Below are 19,868 nucleotides of genomic sequence, written 5' to 3'. Positions count from 1 at the left end.
GAGCTACAGTAACTCTGAGCTCCACTCCCCTCCTTCTTCTCCTCTCCCCGCCCCCTCACCCCACTGAGACTTGAGCCCAGGGCTCTTTCATTGTGTAATGTTTCTTGTGACAGTTCTCACTGAGTTGCCAAGACAGCACTTGAACTTGCAATTCTCCTGCCTCAGGCTCTCAGAGTGCTGGGGTTCTGGGCACACGCCACCTACTGGCAGGTATTTCCTCTGAAGTGAACAAAAGTGGGCCTCTGCTTCCCAGTTTTAAGTGGACCTCCATTCACAGGGACTCTGGTGTAGGCTCTGTTGTAAGAGATACTTTCCGAAGCAAAGAGGGGTTAACTGTGTCTCCAGGGTCCCTGCAATGTAGGGGGCAGGGTTATGGGGGCAGTCACACATGTCCCTCTGCTCCTGGCTGTTTCTCCAACCTTGCTTTTCCTCCTGGGATTTTCCCTAGACTTTCCTCCAGAGAAGACCAAATAGCGCTTTGGCTGTGTGGGTGACACTCACCAGCTTGAACAGGGACAGTCTTCTAGTAGGCAGACGATACCTGTGCCACACCTTCAAAGGTCGACGCACTCTGCAGAGAAGGAAAAAGAAATCAGAAGTGTGCTCCTCTGCCCCTCCCTACCTGCGGAAATGCTACAGCCTCCCCAGATCCCTCAACAGACCAGGCAGCCTAAGTTCTGCCCCTGTGTTCTGCAGATTCACGGAGGTACAGCCACACACACTGCTGACCATTAGTCAGTGTCACAGCCATCTGCTCAGGGACAAGCCACCTCTGTGCTGCTCAAGCCTGATCAAGCCTGCCCCCGCCCTGCCTACAAGCCTCTGCTGTGTGGGGACAGGTCCTCAGGACACACAGGCCTGCCTGGCCAGATGTTCCACGTGGCTCTGTAATTGGGATGCCACCACTTTATTTCAACTGGGCTCTCAGCTACACCCCAGGGAAACCGCTGTGACATCAGGCCCTAAACCGCAGGACCTAGCACAGGCTGATGGGGTTCTTAGAAACTAATGACCTTCCCCAGTTCCTTTGAGAGCTGCACCACTGCTGATGGGAGCACCGTGCTCCGGCTCAGGATGCTCACTGCTTCCCCACATGGCACACTAGAGTGCAGCCCAAAGAGGCAGCCCCTCGAGGTAGCAAAACCACACTTCCCTGCGGCACAGGCACAGATGGCTCCAGCTGCCCAAAGGAGACCAGAAAGGAATCTGGCTCACATCCACCCTCCCCTGTGCCTATCCTTTCACAGGGGAGCCAAAAAGCCCACCCCAAAGGACTCCCGCCTTGGCCAGAGCAGTCACCTGTCCTCCTAGCCGCCATGCCCAACAGACCTAGCTGTATAGCTCTTAAGGGCCTTTGGCCTAGACTTATCTCTGCTGAGTCTAAGCTTTGGCTACTCAGCTTTCCTGACTAAACCTTTCCCTTTTCCCAAACCTACTGACCTTGGACAGTCTGCCACCTTTTCTAGAACAATCCCTGCCCAGCTGTCCAGGTGACTCCTGCCTGCCCTGTAGCCTCAGGGTAGCAGTGAGATCACTGCCCTGGTTCCTGCCCTCTGCTTTGGGAGGGTGGCTCCAGTCCTCTCATCCCACTTCCTGCAGCGGAGGCCTCTGGCTTGCTGCTCTCTCTGTCCACATCCACTCCCCATCCACATCACCTCCCACACCATCCCTGTGCTCAGCCTTCCTCACAGTGACTCCGTCACCAAGACCCACCTCTGCTCTGCATGCTGGAAAGGGAAGCCAGTCTATACGTGGGACGCAGGCATCCTCCCACTGAGCTACACTCCAGCCTGTGACTGCCTACAGACCACAGCCTCTCGCACTTGCCACCTTCCTACCCATATAAACCTTGCTCCATCCTCCTTGTCCTGTCTGGCCTGGCTCCAAGATTCACAAGAGCAACTACTCTTGCCCTTGATCCCCTCATGCCTATTACAGCCAACCTTGTCCAAGACTGGACAGGCTGGGCATTTGCAAAACAGAAGGTCACTGGCCTCACGTTGATCTCCATCACCACAGAGACAACTGCAGACTCGAGTCCTCAGCGACCCATCATGTTTTCAGGACGGCCTCATAGCAAAGCCTGGGCCCTGGCCAGTGGCCTCACTTAGAAAGCACCAGGCTCCATGACAGCACAACAGTTCCAAGGGGGAATCATGATGCCTCACGCATAGGGTTACAAGAGGCAATGCCAGCCTCGCATGCTTACTTCCACGGCGTTTACAAGCCCAGCAGTCACTGGTTACCACTGGCATCGACCACAGACAAGAGACGGAAACTTCCTCAACTCCCAACCGCAAAGCCACAACTTCTGACTCCCTCACTCATTAGCTCCTTCCGTCCTCCTAAACCAGGGGCCCCAGCCACCAGATACTTCCTGGAGTTCCCTGCTGCCACCTCGAGGAGCCTCCTTGCCCAGCATCCTCTGACCTGACACTTCCATCAGACAGGTGCAGCCCTAAACTGGAGGAATTTCAGGCATCACAAGCACTTACCATACATGCTCACCCAAATTCTCCAGCTCCACAGTCACCCCACTGGCCACTTCCTCCCTCCTCCTGGGCCCTTGAAGACAAACCCCAGCCCAGCCACTTGCCACCTTTACATCTACAACATCAGATGCATGTCCCTTCCAATTCCAGCCTAAGACAATACCTTGTTCAGGCCTCTGGGGCCACCTCTTCACAGCAACCTTAGACCATCTCCCACGATGCAGACAGGGGCTACTCAGGGCAGATGCCACTCTTGTCCTCTGCCTGCTAAGCCCATCCAGGGCTCCAGAGTCCCTTGAACAACTTGAGGATCTCACATGGTTTGTGCGGCTCCCTTCTCCAGCCCTGCAGTGATCCCTCAATCCCCCACACCGAAACATATGCTGTGCCCTCTGCTCTGCACTCTCTTAGCCCTGACTTTCCTAACAAACTCTTCCCAGCTCTTCAGAACTGGGCTGTGACTAGTCCTTTCCCCAGACCCCTCGGCCTGTGCCGTGTGCCCCAGGTTTCTCCCATGGACCCTGGTGACATGGGGAAGTGCCCGAGGAGAGGCTGTGAAGTCAGCCACAAGCTGTATAGGAACAGAGCTCTAAGGCTCCACCATGCCACCCACCACTACAGCCAAGGGCAGGATGACCCTACAAATGGTCTCACATTAACTCAATTCCCAGTCTGATTTACCATTCATAATCAAAGCTCAAACAGCAGTATGATCCAGTGACAGCTCCCTCACTGCCATGCTATGGCCAAGCACTCAAGACTGGATAGTTCAGACCTCGACTGGGAGCCAGTCCACTGCTGCCGTAGTGACATATGCCAGCTGAGTGGGTAGATGGCCAGAACCACGAGCACAGTGCCTACCTGATGGTAGCTACAATCAGCAACTGACACAGAGTGGGGGCTGCAGGAATCCCTGGGCCTGCGGGCAGAAAGTTCCACACCTGGAGCTGGACAGCCTTACTTTATCCATCTGATCTTTCTGCACCCTGTACTTGCCGATGAATCCTTTGGAATAGTCTGGAGGTGACAAAACACAAGATTTACTCTGAGGCAGAGAACAGGCCCGGTCCGAGATGATCGCAGGTGCATGCAGATAGGGCTCAAACAGCCCAAGAAAATGCACCCTGGCAGAAAGAACCAAGAACCGCCACAACACAGGCTTTCCGGGCCAGGCAAGTTGCGTCTGACCACAATGTCCAGTGCACAGGCAGGGAGCAGGATAGGCGTGGGCATGCTTCTAGCATTCTCCTGGGGAAAGGGCAGAGGCGGGCAGCAGGCTGGCAAGAAATAAGCCAAGAAGGGGGCACAAGGACAGGCCTTTGCGATGGGCCACTTCACTAGCACAGTTTTGCACACCAGCCACGGGGCTTATGCTCATCTGTTTCCTATTCGCCCACTCTACCCAACACTAAATAGAGGCTCAGTCACAGTTTGTTTTCTTGCTTTTTAAAACAAAGAAAATACTCCATGTGGACATTCTACCAGCCAAATATGTGTGCTGCAGCAACACACATCCACATGAAAGTCACTGTGATGCAGTCTCAATGCCGCTGAGACTCGACGGCTCTCTCCATGCAGTCTGTAGGGTCAGGCCCAGTGCGTTCACCACCCTACACCGGAGCACTGCGCAGGTCCTATTACTGTGCTCAAAGCCCGCACTCTGCCCTTCACTGCTGGATATCATCGTTCAGCCAGTGATGGGTCCAGGTTCTAGTAACCAAGGCCTCTGTTGGAGAACTTTGATGGGAAGTGTGACTGTTCTAAGGAATATGCGTCAACTATCTGGAATTCCAGTGTGTGGCCCCAGAAAGGTTACTTCCCAGCTGTGTGTACACACTGTGTGGCTACATGTGAAGATCCTACACATGGGTGGTGTCACAGGCAAAAAAATCAGAACAAACAAAATTACCCACCCCTGTCTGAAAAACACCACTGCCACAATGAAACACAGAAATCACACAGAACACGCATTTCTCAGCCCTCACTGCTACGAACCCTCTGATGGGAGGGTCAGAGGTGCTGGAACTAAAACCTCTCTTTCCTAACTTCAGAGGCCTGACAGGATGACCCAAGAAGTCGTGGTCAAAAGCAAGCAAACATGCAGAAGGTTGTTAGAAGACCACCCCAGAAACCAGATAAAGAAGTCAGAGTTCATAACCTGTGAACTATAATTTCTACCCCAACTTTCTTCTGAAAGGTCAGAAGGGGGAAAAAAGAGAATGGGATAAAAGGGAACTTAGTTTCAATGGGTTGAGGATGCCCAATGGTCTGACAGCTGGTGAGCAGGAGAGCCTGCTAGAGCACCGAGGTGAACTCTGAAGCCTGTGCTGGAAGTGGCTGCACCGCAAGGGAGTGTGGGAAGAGGCAGGAGGTGGGGACTGTGCCTTGGTGGGATTCGTGCTTGGCCAGTCTTTCCTTGTAATCAGGAGTCCCACAGTGGAGGAGTCCTGCCGCTCGAACTGAACACCAAATTTGCCCCCGAAACCAGTCTGATAATGTGGAAATCCACATGTGATAAAGAGGGCTGCCTTTACCTATGCTCACCCAGTAAAGGACCACTCCTCTTGTGCCCAGAGTGTTTCTATATTATGATAAACAATTCCTTTGTATCTGGTCCAGGCTAGCCTACCTGTCACAATACAACTCAGGGCATGTAGCCAAGTATGTAACATTTTGTTACTTGCTTTGTATTGCCCACTTTTAAATTGTATACTATGCTCTCTGTAAACTCAGGAGTGTTGCTTTTGTGGAATTATCCTGCACCAGTCCCCTGGTATCAAGATCCAACAGTCTGCCAGCACGAAGATGAAATGCTGCCTTCTTAAAGAATCAATGAATGAATGCATGAATAAATGGGAAGGGAGTACAGCTCTGTAGTAGAGTGCTTGCCTAGAGTGTGCAAGGCTGTGGGGAGTACTGCTGGTAAAAACACACACACACAAAAAAAAAAAACAAAAAAAAAACAAAACCACTTTCACAGTCTGGCAGGCACCACAGTCAAGCACATCCAGGGCAACGTGGCTTCCTCCCCAGAAGGCTGCTGCACATCAGGCTCAGCTAATGTATTGTAGCCACATACTGCCCATCTCGAACAATTCTCTATGCCACACAGGAACGCATTCTTCAAATAAGCTCTCCTAAGAACAAAATGAATACTAATAACAACAGCAGCAGGAGGAGCCAGGCACCATGGTGGGCATATGGGCACACTATCTGCTCTGCTTCCCACACAGCCCCATGAGTGAGGGATTACCATGACTCCCATTTCACTTGGCATAGAAATTCCAAGTCAGCTAGGATGTCAAAAAGTCGGAACACAGACTGAGGCCTGTCCACATCCAGGCCTCTGCCTGCCATGAAACAAAATGAAGGAAGGGGCTAATGGCTCTGATCCAAAGGGAATCAGAACAGGCTCAAGCTTGAGCCTGCCAGAACATCTGGACCCAGCCTGCAGCCCTGAAAAGGAGGGCTCCACAGGAAGAACTCTGAGCAGCACTTGCCACAGTGATATATATGAAGGGAATGGGTGGGAGTGGTCCCCATTGGCACATTTTTAGGCAATAAATCTAAGGGTGTCCTATGCCCAGGGCACTTAAAGAAGGACCCCAGTCCATCTGGTAAGTAGACAGCAACACAGGGATCTCTAAGCCCATGTGAGAAAGGCCTTTCTTTACATGCTACTACCCCCCTTTCTCACCCAGCTGGCTCAGCCTCTCAGAGCACCCCAGGGGAAGAGGCCTCGGCTCTTCTCTAGACATCCCTCCCAGCACACTGCTACGAGTGACCCAAAGGACACACATAGCACCAGCACCATCTGGGGTGGAAGGCACTGTGCTCAGCAGAACTCGGGGTCACTTCTTGTGCCCATCACTCACCTGGTCAACTCTGTCCATCTGGACACCAAACTTGCCTCCAAAACCCCGGACCGAGTCGACTTGAGAGCAGTGCTTAGCAAGTTTCAACTGATATTCATGGCCAACAGCTGACTGGAAGAGAGTCCAAAAATAAAATATCACAGACTCACGCCTAGCACAACATTAACAACCCAGGTGCAGGCATTTCCTCCATGCACCCATGGCCAGAATCCCGGGAGAAACTGCAGCCTGAGCCATTGAGTCTCTGGTGCAGGGCTCCTCCAATGCAGCTGCAGGGCTCTCACACCACAACACCTGACCTAGAGTGGAGCTTTGGATGCAACAGGGCATGGAAAAAAGAGATAATGGCAGCTGACCACACAATTCCTAAGAGCCATTTACATGGACATTGCTGGCAATACATTTACTCTCTTGAAAAAAGGCTTTTTCATACTGTAAGAACTACAAATCAGGACAAAAAATATTTATTTTGTCAATACACTAAAGCATAGAAAGGTCTATTTTAGTAATAACACAGACTCAGAATCAACACCGATGTATGCATACAGTGTAGACAGGGTACCAGCTGCTGTCACCCAAACTGGCTCATTCCAGAGTCGCAATCACCAACACTGTCAGCCCCCATCATACAGGGAGCACAGGTTCAGGAATCTTCTGTATGTTACATGTCTACCAGGTAGTAAAGTAAGGAAGCAGAGTCTGGGGTTTTGGCATGCTTCACCTTGAGGTCTGCAAACCCCAGCCTCAAGAGCAGCCCTCTCCAGCAATGACATTCTTCGGAACCCAGCTGTGTCTCTTCACCAGCACAGTGTCTCTGGTTGTGTCTATGATTCTTCTACCCAGTGCAGCCACCTTGATAGATCGTGTGACCACAATGCTGCCTTGGGCCCAACGGTTCCCGATGTTGAGCACAGTTAAGACCCAGGCTTCCAGAGCTAATCCCACAGTACATAGTCCCCCAGGACCGCTCCATGGGTGCTAAGGACAGGCAACACAGTGACAGGTGTGGGAAGGACACACACACATCCAAACACATATGCCCACGCCCCATTGGTACACATCCTGACCTTAACCACCTATGCCAGTTTACCTGGTAGATGCTGGGTCTGGCCACTTGGGCAGTGTTCAGCACATCAGTGAGGCTCGGCAGGTGGCCAATCTTAAGTTATTTTTCTTGTTGCTGAGATAAAATACCTGACACCCAAAGTTAAAGGAAGAAAGCTCACACATTGTAGAGGTTTCAGTCCATAGCTGGTTCCGAGACAGGGTTGTGCATGGCACAGGGGCAAAAGTTCAGAGCAGCAGAAGATAGCAACAGCAAGCAAGCAGCCTTAATAGCATCTTTCTGACCATTTTACACTCTAGGCTGCTAGGATTAGGGCGCTGTCAAACCAACCAGTATCACACAGCCTTAAACCCAGCATCACACACTCTAGATACAGTCACTTCCAAAACAAACCCTGTGATTGCATGAGGCTCTGGGGGGACATCTCGACATAAACCGTAACATACCCCATGCATGACCTCTAGGATCTCAACCAGAAAATGTCAGTGAGGGAGTGGCGAGAGGCCACTGTGACAAAGGGATTCTTCAGCATAACTTCATGTAACTCAGAAAGTTACATGAAAATGACTCTAAAAAGACAGTCAGGATCACCATGTTTGGCAACAGCTACAGCTTTCTGACTAAAACAGACATGCTCCTAAAGCATCTTTAATCTTCTACTGGCACAATCACACTTGCTATTACACAGTTGTACTAGTGGAGCACCACCCTGAAGGCTGAGGTATAAGAAGCAGCAGAGACCACAGAAACAGGAAGCCAGAAGAAGTTGGCCATGTGCTCAGACAATGGCACAACTAGAGCCCCGACAGCTCCTGTGCTTCCTCAAAATATGATTCTGGCAGTGCCTGTCACTAGTTCCTCAATTCTTTGCACAAGGAAGGACCTCACTACTATTTATGCAGGTTCTAGACAGGGCAAGTTACAAAGAGTTTAAGCACTTATTCCCAGGTTAACTGTCAGTTCTTTCTGAAAATAGGCTGGTCTCATGGTGCTCACATGAGATGAAAGCTGAATATTCTTAGACATGTAAGCCCAGAGAACAGTAGCACTAAGAAGCAGCAGAGGCAACAACCCTCTCCAGGTCCACTGTTGCAGGATTATCATCAGCCCCTCTCAGAAGTGAGTGATTCTTTGAGCCAGTAAGGACCTGCATGTATGTGTGTCAGCCACAAAGCATGATTCTGCACACTCACCACATGTCCCTGAGCACCCTGCACAACACCAAGCCACCCACAGATGAGAATGATGAGTGTTGGCCCTGAAAAGCCAGGCCAGAGAAGAGTCTCACTGCAAACCACAGCACAACGTGGCAGCAACAACTGAAGGGGAAGCCAAGGCCAGCATGAAGGAGAAGCGGGGTCTCAGGGTGGGAAAGTTAGGCAGAAGGAAGAGATGGGCTCTTTAGGAAAGTTTCTCGGCTAGAAAAAGCCCAAGTTGGAGGCTCAAGGATAAGCAGGATCCAGGCCAACAAAAGACACAACCCAAGAAACAGCAGAGAAATCATTTTAAATCAGACTTGTGCTGTATAAACCGGGATCATTTTCCTTAACCCTAACTTGGGGCCCGATATAGTCAGCCTCTTTTTGCACTAACACCCCATGACCTCCAGTGAGCACAAGCCTAGCCACCTACTTGATGGAAGGTTCTGTCTGCCACTTTGCTCTGCTGCTCTGAAAGGCTACCAGACTCGTATCCAGAGCCCCAGGGAGATTCTTTTGCACACACTATCTATTTCACCATTAGGACATCTCTGTGGAACAAGCACAAGTGACACAGCAAATGTCCATGTCTCTTTCCTGCAGATGGCACCTAGTCAGCCTCCAGCTTCAGATGTTTAATTCGATGCATGCAACAGGAGGAGAGGTATGGAATTACCCACCAGAATCTAATGCCAGCTGATCCTTTCACCTCTGTCCACAGTGCGGGCAACACATCAGTCCGGTCTGAACAACACCAAGTTGCTCAGACCTGAAAATTCACTGCTGCAAGGGTGTCTGCAGAAGTCTGCCCTGCTTTACAGCAGACATGCAAACAAGACAGACGTGCTGCTATCTGCACTGTTTATTCTCCAGGGAGAAACCAGCCAGCTGTCTCGAGCCAACACTCGCCTGCTCTTAGGTGGAACAATGTTCAGTGCCATAAAGGTGGCTGTGCTCATCAGCAGCTGCCATGAGCATCTGCTCGGTGTTGGCAGCCTGGTCCCATCACTGACTGCTCACAGAAGCCACCTGGTTGGTGCTGATGCTACATGCAGAGGTCAGTAAAGCCACATGGGACGTCAGCTACATGCTAGCACAATTTCCAGGAATGATGTGATGAGGGGCCCACAGGTATGGTTACTCTACGGAATGGTACAACTTGGGCCATAAGCTGGAAACACAGGTAGGGCTGACTAGGACATCTGCAGCTCAGTTGTTTCTGGACTTTGTCCCATTTACAAAGTCCAGCTAATCTCCCCTTAGGGTCTCTCTACCATTCGCCAGCACCTCTGGGAACTTCCAAAAGCCAGAGAGTTTAGTGAGTGGGGTCAGTTGACAGAGACCCACTGTGAACAGATCTCACCCCTGACAAACCACCTTGACACATTTAATCTAAGGAAAAACGTAAGGACTACATGGCCCACCACAAGCAGCCCACACAGCCAGGGACCCAGCACAGACAGCCGTCGCCCACTTACTTTGTCCATGCTGTACTGTTCCACGCAGAATTTCCCTCCATAGCCATGGGAGGCTTTTGGTCCTGTTTGAAGTTCCTTCTCCTTGAGAGTGTGATGTTCTTGAAAGACGTTTTCTCTTATCTTGTATATGCTTGAGAAGAAAGGTAAGAGCAGAAAGAAAAAAACTCTGAAATGGATGTGCATCCTTGTTTTGCAATGGGATAAATAAAGACAGGCAACATCACCTCTGCAAACTTGAAAGCTTTCTTTTTTTGGTGCTGATCAACTGCCTACCTTCTATGTATGTTCCTGACTATCCTGAAGCTGGGGCACCCACTTCAGCGGTTCTTGCGCGGAAATGGATGGAAGGAGGAACGCTGTACCAAATGCACACCATGGTCTCATCCAACTCCACCCCAAAGGTACCCAGCTAAAACTTGAACTCCATTTCATTTGGAGAAAGGCCGCTAATTTTAGTAGACAAATGGGTTAGGAACACAAGTCCTACAAACACCATCAGGAGGCAGAAGGGGGGATAAAGTCAAGGTCCCTTCCTCCAGATCTCCAAGGCCACCAAGGATACCTATGACAGTCTGTCTTTATTTGAGGTACTCAAGCATTGTATACCTGTCAAGACAGACATTCAGAATTTATCACCTAAGAGCCACTTTTTATTTTAAATACAGAAAGGCAGGAGGCACATCACAAGATTTAGTCAAAATCTGGCAAGCCAGGAAAGAGCTGTCACCATGAGAACCCAGAGCAGCACAACAGCTACCTGGGCATAGAGCCCTTCTGCCCAGAAGACACAAGGCCCACACCATCAACACAAAGACAATCATCACAAGAATGTGGCTAAAATACATACCAGGCCTGGAAACTAACTGACCCTCCATGAACAAGAGAAGAAGAGCCTCTCCAGAACTCTGGGAAGAGCCGCAGGGTGCCAAAAATGATCCCATCCCCACACTTTCCTCATGGAACCTTAATTCATCCAGATGCTGCAATCCCAGACAGTCCATACTCCCTGCCCAACAGGCTGAGGCCACCAAGAACAGAAGAGGTCCAGATGACCTAACCAACTTGGGGCAGGTGTTCCTGCCAGGACCATTTCATCCCCTCTCCTAGCTTTCTGACTTCTCAACTCAGTTCTGTGGGAAACGTGGGCTGGGCAAGCCCAGGAGGGACCAACACTTAAGACTAAATTTGAGTCCAGCCTAAGCAACATGGTAAGAATTTGTTTCATTAAAAAAATACAAAAAATAAAAGGTGATATTCTAAAATGTCACCATGTAGACTCTGTTGTTCCAGGTGATTTACTGTATCCTCCTCTACCAGATACTGTGGCCAAGTAAGACAGGAACATTCCCCATGTTTCAAAGCAGGTCACCAGGTCAGCAGTGCTGCCTTTACAATACAGGACAGGGACAACCAATCCTGACCAGTGTGGCCTAAAACCAACCTCTGCGCATGATTTTAAAGGCCCTTTTATCATCGCTTCTTGAGAGAAAACAAGCTGCCCAGAGCTGGCATTTCAGATAGTGCCAGATCAGAAATGATGATACAGCTCGCTGTATCCTATTCTAGGCTTTTCTCAAAGCCTGGAATTCAGTTCAAACACCCCAGTGACTAAATCCTGCAAAGCACCATAATTTTCAGACAATAATAAAAAGGAGGAAAAAATAGTAATAATAATAATCAAAGGAAGGAGGGTGTTTAAGATCTAAAGTATCCAATGACATCTCACAGTTGAGAAGCCTCCTATTTAGAGAAAGAACTTAGGCAACCGTGGGCCCTGATGAAAATCACCAGATGCAGAAGCAGGAGTCCCAGAACTGTAAGTGAGGAAACTTGTCTATTGTGGACATTTTAACTTGGTGGCCAATTACACGTGTAAGCACATATACATAAAAGCATGCATTAAATCTAGGTGCCACGACTTATATTCATTCATCTGCTGTATGAACACCAGGTCAATACCATAAGCAAAAGCAACTCTGACGCCTGATTGGCCCCTTCAGCTGTCAGCAGTAGATGTCCCTGCTGGGGCCTGTTCCCATCCTGCGGAAGACCCACTAGTTGAGTGTGCGGAGGGGCCCCCATTCGCGACAGCATTGCAGAGGCTCTTACTTGATGTGTTCCTGGTGCCTGGACCCTTGCAGGGTTTTGGAGCCCCATCTCTGTTCCTTTTTGCTCACATCATTCTGGAACGAAAAACAACTAGTAAACCCCACACCCACACACCCACGACTGTGAACACAAACACACAAATAAACAAAACACAGGAAAATCGCTTTCAAAGAAACGCAAAGCACAGGCCCCCCCCTTCACAGGTAGAAAAAGGATCTTTTTCTACTGTGAACTTTTTGATAAGCTACAAAGTGTCCCCTCTTATTTTTCCACAGTCATTGCATTCAAAGGCCTGTTTTCTACTTGTCTGCCTTTTTTCATGTCTGATGGGACAAGATTCCTTTTTTAAGGCTCTCCTACCTTGACTACATTCAAATCTTTGTTACATTGTGAATATTTTTTCAGATCTAATGAAATGATAAATGTTTTGGAAGACATTTCTATATTCTTCATGCTCATAACAATTTTCTCCATAATACCTCTTACTTTAATTAAGGAAGCATAAATCAGATTGCAAAGTATTTCCATTTGATTCCCTTTATGTTGTTTTTGTCTTGAAGAAATACTACTCATGCTCCAGTTTTGGACTTCCTTGTTGATGTTTTCAGGAGGGTAAACGTATCCTGGTTCAAAACCTTCTTTGTTTCCTTTCTTTTTCTCTAGCTCATCAAGTAGGCAGACAACTTGTAAAAAAGAATAAAATGAAAAATTCCCAGTTATTCTTTCTAAAATGCTATAGAAAGAAATTTCCAGACAGGGTAATGCACGCCTGTAATTCCAGCACTCAGAGGCTAAGGTAGAAGGATCACTGTGAGTTCAAGACAAGCTTGACCTACACAGTGAGTTCAAGGCCAGCCTGGACTACGTGACAAGACCCCATCTCAAAAAATAAATAAAGGTTGGAGATACAGTTCAGTGGCATAAGTGCCTGCCTGGAAAATGCAAGGTCCTGAGTTTGATACCTGATAACTAAAACAAAACAAAATAAAGTCACATCAAAAAGAATAAAATACTTAAGAATTAACCAAGGAATTGGAAAACTTCTGTAACAAAAACTTTGCTGAAAAAATTAAAAATGACACAAAAAAACCTGAGATGACAACCTATGCTTGTGGATAAATCTTAATGTTGCTTAAATGTCTGTACTACCCAAGGTGATCTACAGATACAATTCAATCCTGTCAAAATTTCAATAGCATTTTTGCAGAAATAGAAAATGCAACCTTGAAATTCATATGGAACCACAAAGGACCGCAAAGACCCAAAACAATCTAGATAAAGAACAAAGCTAAAGGTCTCATACTTTAGACTTTTGGGCTCCAAAAATTTCTATTTGATATTTCTCATACTTACCTGTATAACTGCAACATAGATTCTCTTTTTCTACCTTCCATAGCTCTTGTCCTTGCTCTACTTTGAAGGTCACATCTGTTTTGGTAACTGGATGCTCTGCTTACAGAAAAACAACACAGATGTGGGGACAAAGTGTGGGCAAACAAGTATCTGACAACTCAGGTCTGCCTTCTTGAGGCTCAAAGCTTTTAAAGGGTCACAAATAGACTAGAACAGAAAAGGACCATCTCCATTTGGAAGGCAGAAGCATAAAAAGACTACTTTGTTGGGTGCTGGGGATTTAGCTAAGTGGCATAAGCACCAGTCTGGCAAGCACAAGATCATGAGTTCAATTCTTGGCACCAAAAAAAAAAAAAAAAGAAAAAAAGAAAGAAAGCAAAAAGGAAACAGACCATGAAAACAAGAATAGAGTGAGTTCCCTGCCTTTTGAACCATCTGCTTGTTATAGAAAAGGCTTTTGGGGCCAGGGATCTAGCATGCCTTGCAAGCGTGTGGTCATGAGTTTGATACCTGCTACCGATTAAAAAAATTTTTCTAGAAAAGGCTTTTGGAGGAATAATGACCTTTAAACAAACCAAGTAAATTCATGTTCTGAAAGCACCAACTTGTCCACTTGTGACTCTTTTACAATCATAAAATTGCACAGGATGTTCTGTCTTCAGGAGATATGTACATTTCTGCCCCATTGATCTATTACAATTTATTGTTAGCTTGTGATCTAGTGATTTCTTTTATCCCAGAAATTTATCCTAAAGAAATAAAAATGGATGAATATGTACAAAGATCAAAAGCCTGGGCTACTGAGCCAGACGGTAGGGGTACAAATTCTGTTATTCCTCTAACAGTGTGATCCTGAGAAAGTTGAGTACTCTGTACCTGTTTTATCTGCAAAATGGTGACAATAATGGTACACACCATAGGATTTGAGAATTAAATACCTTTCAGTAAAACTGGTTATTATTTTTAAAAAAGAGATAAGTAATGTTTTTACAAAACTGCTTATAATATGAAAACATTTATAATTTAAAAGTCCATTAATAGCCTATTAATTTTTCAAAAAACATGATTTAGTCAAAGAGTACTAAGAAATCATTGAAAATGGTACCACAGACCTATAATAGCAATAGTTTCTATTATTAGCATATTATAATCTGAATATAAACTTTAAATCTCTTTTCAAAAAATAATCCCTTGGGCTGGAGTCAATAGCTCAGTATAGAGCACTTGTCTACCATGTGTAAGGCCCTAGATCCTGAGTTAAATCCCCAGAACTGGAAAAAAGTCTTTAAGATTTTACTGAAATAGTCATATGTAGTAGTTTGGAAAAGTTGTGAAGATCATTTTTTTTTTAAAAAAAGGATGCCATACAAGGATACAAGGATGTTACAAAAACAGGTTCCACTCATATTCTGGGGTTTAAAAAAAAGGACATTAAAATATACGTAACAACCAAATATGGTGGTGCACACCTATAATCCCGGAAAGGATGAAGCAGGAGTACAGTCAGTTTGAGGCCAGCCTGAACTACATAACAGTAGCCTAGCCACCCACTCTGCAAAAAAAAAAAAAATTACTTCAAAAAAAGTCCACAAGGCCTGATACCAGCTTATTCCCCATTTGTGCCTTTATCTCAGTCTTCCAGTTGTTCCGCACTGTCCACTCTGATCAGCTCTCCATTTTCTTTGCTGTTACTCCACACATCAGCCTTTTATACTCAGACTTGTGTATGTCCCCCAAGGTATGCCAGACACTAAATGGCTTACCATCTAAATTCCTTTACATCTCTGCTTACACTGCCTCATATGAAATAATTCTCCCCAATCCATCAAAACTTCAGTCTAGTTTTACTTTTCTCCAGAGTACTCATTATCAAGTAATAGATTATATTTGTTTATTCGATTTTTAATCTCTTTCCAGGAAAAGCAAGGACTGTGCTCTGCTCATTGAGGCATACCAGGCACCACAACAGTCCTTGGTCTATACAGCAAGTATCTGCTGAATGGATTAATGGATGAACTGCTTTTATTGTTGGTTCACTTCTTTCTAGAGTAAACAACTTTGGCTCAACTCAATGGGAAAACAAGAAAAATGCTAATCTGGGAAATGAAAAATACTTAGGCCTGATTTATCCAGCAACATGCTGTAACATTCTCTAGGTACTCAGTTACTAGCTCAGTGCTAGTTTTTTTCCTCCCTATAAGGAAGCAGCAGAATCAGAAAACCTCAAAAATTCCTTCTACCGCTACCAGATCACAATTCTGTAAATAACGTCTGCATTTAGGTAAAGGGAGAGAAAGTATCAGGAATCAGTACATTTCTAAAAGCCAAGTGTGACAACTGAAACATACGGAACCAGCCTGATCTTAAAAGAACCAATGGGACATGAAGAGCATGTACTGGTGTTAATATGGTATTTGTGAGAGTCCAGGTGAGAGGGAGAGAGATTAGGGAAGGTGAATTTCTTCCATAGTAGATTTTAATTCTTCATTATCATCATACTCATTCTCCACTTAGATTCCTTTCCCTGTGGAGCCTGACCATAGTGATCCACATCCTCCAGTCTTCTGAATTCTCACCTCTCCAAACTTCTGTGACAATGCCTCCTTGAACCTGGGATGTAACTGAGTCAAATCCTAGTCTCTTTAGATAGGAGAGAGGAGTTGGTTCTTGTCCCTGCCCTGAAGTAGGATTTTTTTAAAATCCCAAATCAGGAAAACCTCCTTTTAGGATTGTTGGGGACCACAAATTTATAACAGTTAATCCTGAATATTTCCCTAAGGGATAAATCGAGGTTTGAGATTATTAGCATCACCCTTTTGAGATTTGCCATTATCTCTTTAGGGATGGACCATCCTCCCCCACCAAGACTAAAATGGAAACTATTAAGATTAAAAAACACTCCAGGGCAAGATCCTTCTTAGCAAAAAATCATCTCTACCCTCTTGCATCATCCCAAATTGCCCAATGCCCGTTGAGTAATCAGCCTTTGAGTCTTCCTCCAACCTGAGTCTTCCACTAAACCCTATCGTTGTAAACACCCCACAAATAGTGGCTGGCTTCGAATGTCTTTGTCTCTGCCCATCCTAAGGCAGTGATTTCTTACTTCATCCTTTCACTGTACCCTTCCTACAGGCGGTCAGGAATCTTGGCAAGGTCCGTGATATAGGAGTGATCATTTTCCCACAAAAGACGTCCCCTACCTCACCTCCACCAAAGAAAGAAGAAAAGATGACTCATAAAGAAGTAACACTCCTTCAACTGGAAACTTAAGGTTGGGCCCCAGTTCTGTGAATTCACCATCACCTGTGGAACCTGGTTGGCCACTGGTAGATTCTTAACCAGGGCTTCTGGAAACTGACACGAGGCTGGCCAATGCAAGACAGACCTTCAGGTTCTTCTTACAAAGACACCAAGAGTTCTCTCAAAAACAATCGTAAATTCACTTAGCTTTCACTCCTCCCAAAGAAAATTTTAAGCGAGTGCTATGTTGTCAATAGAATAAACTTTTGAAAAGAAAACGAAGTCTGAATACTATCTTTTTCCCACTTACTATGTGATTTGAAGCAGATAACTGCATGTTTCTCTGCAAAAAACATGAGACTTAAGAGTAACCGAAATAAATGCCAACTTCTTTCAAAAGCGCTTAACAGGATCTAGTGCTAGATAAATTGGTTTTCTTCCTCTTGCAGAGGTTTCCTGCCCTCTGAAAGCCAAAAGGTTCCCGGAATGAGGTGAAGTACAGTTTAGCCCAGATTTCTGGACTCCCCATTGCATACCTACTATGTTATATATCTACAACAGCACTGCAGACTGAGTCGTCAACCCCCGCCAGAGTGGGCAGCTCTGTCATTACCCGGATTTCTAGGTGACAAATTACTCTGCATCGGGAGTTACCTAAAAATTTACTCCTTTGCTAAGCACCAAGAAACGGTCTTGTCCTTTTTAAATCAACCCCAAACCCTTCACGTCAAGCACACCGAGAACAGAGAACTTCCGGGTCTCCCCATTGCGCATGTGCCAAAGAAGCGCTACTCCAGGCTTCCCAAGAGCCTCTGGGGGCAAGTCACTGAGACTACATTTCCCGTGAGGCCCAGCAACAGGGGTTTATTTTCTTTTGGTGGAGATTGTAACCTGGTGTCCTTTGAGCTTCAAGAAGAGCTCTGATCATAGCAAAAGGAAATGTGTATGTAATTTTTACTTATCAATATAGACGTGGGAGTTTTAAATACTAACCAATAAATAACAGCAATTTATTAAAGGGCAAATATGCTGTGAATTCTTTCTTGAATTTTCATGTCAGTAACATAAACATAACCTAAATATATATTTACAGATAATTTTAAAATATATTGTGTAAATTAAAGTATTAGAGTCTGTTTAAAAACCTTTTTAAATTTCCATCTAGTGTGAATATGTTTCAGTATGGTTTACTGTTTTAATGGATGAAAATGGCATGAGCACTGCTTGAAGTTTAACTTGGAAAAAGGACTTACAGTATAGGAAAAGAAGGGTTAGACAATTATTGTTGACTCACTACAGAAGGCGAGTATATCTGACAGGCGTCTAGGTGGATGAGAGATTAGCTTCTAAAACGTCTTAATCTCGTTAATTGTAAAATTCTTATCAGGAATAACTTTCCCCCCAGAAGGAAGTAATGAGTTAATGGTATACAAAAATGTTCTCCCAGACTAGGTTTAGGATAGTTTTTTCTTTATAGTTTTCCTTAGACCCTTTCTTTCCTCTCCCTAGATGACTCCCTTCCTCTTCAATCTGCTTTAGTCCATGTATGCTTTTAGGCCTTATTCCAGACATCTCATACTTACTCAACAAAAATGTACTGACTAAGTTCCTGCAATGTAGCAGGAATTGTATTAGGTGTGCAGTAATGTACAAAACATGCCAAAATACCTGCCCTTAGGGAGCTAGTGTTCCATCATAGTTTTATTAGACCATGAAAAGTACTATGGAGAAAAATAGCACAATGAAAGGGATAGATAGGAGAGGGTTGCAGCTTTTAAGGACAGTCAAGGATGGCCCCACTTAGAAGGAGATAGTTCAGAAATAAAGTTGCCAAAGTAAATAGCAAGAGCAAAGTAGACCTGAGATAGAAAGAACCAACATGTTTAACACCAAGGAAGACTGTGTACCTAAGATGTGACAATAACTGGTAAGGAAAAGTGAAGCCCAGTAATCCCAGTACTCTAGAAGGCTAAGGCAAGAGATCATTGCAAGTTCAAGGCCATTTTGTGCTACACATCTGTATTTGAGGCCAGCTTGGACTACATCGGGAGACCCTGTCTCAAAAAAAAGCAAAAGGCTGAGGCCCAAGACTATGGGAGGCTTTGTAATCAGCGTAAGAACTTTGGCTTTGAGTGAAAATAAAAGCCTTTGGACAATTTTGAGCAGAGAAATGGAATGATTTAATAAGACCACTCGGGCCAGGTATGGTGGGGCATTCCTGTAATCTCAGCACTCCAGAGGCTGAGGCAGGAAGATCATTATGAGTTTGAGACCAGCCTGGGCTACAAAGTGATCCCAAGGCCAGCCTGAACTGCATAGTGAGACCCTGTCTCAACCTTCCCCCCCTGCCCCCCCAAAAAACTGACCACTCTGGCTGCTGCACCAATAATACACTGGAGTGTGCTTTCTTTGGTGGCACATACAGTAATATACTGGAGGCAAGCATAGGTGACTTGGCAATCTTATTGGGACCCTGTCTTAACATAAAAAATAAGGCTAGGGATGTTAGTTCAGCACCCAGGTCCTGGGTTCAATCCTCCATACCACAAAAAAAAAAAAAAAAAAACAGTTGTATTATTACAGTGATCAAGGAGTAGAGAATGATGGTTTGGGACCAGTGGTTCCAAAAAAAGGGAAAAAATTGAATTCAAGGTTTAATTTGAAGATAAGAGTATGTTAATTTTACTGTGAATTGTATGTAAACCTTGAGAGGAAAGGGGGACTCAGATGTTGCCCAGGTTCTGGATCTGAGCCAAGTGACAGGATGACAGTGGCATCAGCTGAGATGAAGAAAACTCCAGGAGGGGCACATGTAGGAAGAGACAGGAAATCAGGAGCCCAGTTTTGGGTATGTTGAGTTGCTGTCTGTGGTGACATCCAGGAGGTAAAGTTGGGAAGATATGCATGAAATCAGGGGAGATGTCCACAAGAAATAAATTTAGGAGCCATTATACAGGTAGACTTTGAATCACGAGACTGATAAAGTTACAGCGCAGGGAGTGTAGAAAAAGAAATTTAAGGGTTGGGGCCAAGGAATACTCCAAATTTAAGAGAAA

At 45.8% G+C, this 19,868-nt stretch overlaps 1 protein-coding gene across 5 annotated transcripts in view; it reads right to left on the bottom strand.

Annotated features, from left to right (window-relative positions):
* Positions 1 to 4: 4 nt before the first annotated feature.
* The window catches only part of Znf684 (zinc finger protein 684), a 79,424-nt gene continuing 59,560 nt past the window's right edge, over positions 5 to 19,868 (bottom strand). For 2 of the 5 annotated variants that reach the window (XR_001199084.3, XM_063235166.1), the window contains 2 exons: positions 13,573 to 13,668; positions 12,220 to 12,293 (listed from right to left, as the gene is read on the bottom strand). Coding sequence is in view for 3 of the 5 variants with exons in the window: in XM_063235166.1 (XP_063091236.1) it covers positions 12,289 to 12,293; positions 13,573 to 13,668 (101 nt within the window). In the remaining 2 variants the exon portion in view is untranslated. Of the gene's footprint in view, positions 351 to 501; positions 572 to 6,367; positions 6,479 to 10,110; positions 10,241 to 12,219; positions 12,294 to 12,698; positions 12,903 to 13,572; positions 13,672 to 19,868 lie in introns of those variants that run through there. The other 3 variants (XM_063235165.1, XR_010042787.1, XM_013142704.3) reach the window with 3 other exon arrangements.

The sequence above is a fragment of the Cavia porcellus genome, unplaced genomic scaffold (genome assembly GCF_034190915.1).
Source record: "Cavia porcellus strain 051 isolate PalLab524CR breed Dunkin Hartley unplaced genomic scaffold, mCavPor4.1 scaffold_25, whole genome shotgun sequence".
In the NCBI taxonomy this organism is placed as follows: domain Eukaryota; kingdom Metazoa; phylum Chordata; class Mammalia; order Rodentia; family Caviidae; genus Cavia; species Cavia porcellus.
Note: the sequence above shows the minus strand (reverse complement) of the source record. Positions and strands in the feature narration are given on the sequence as shown.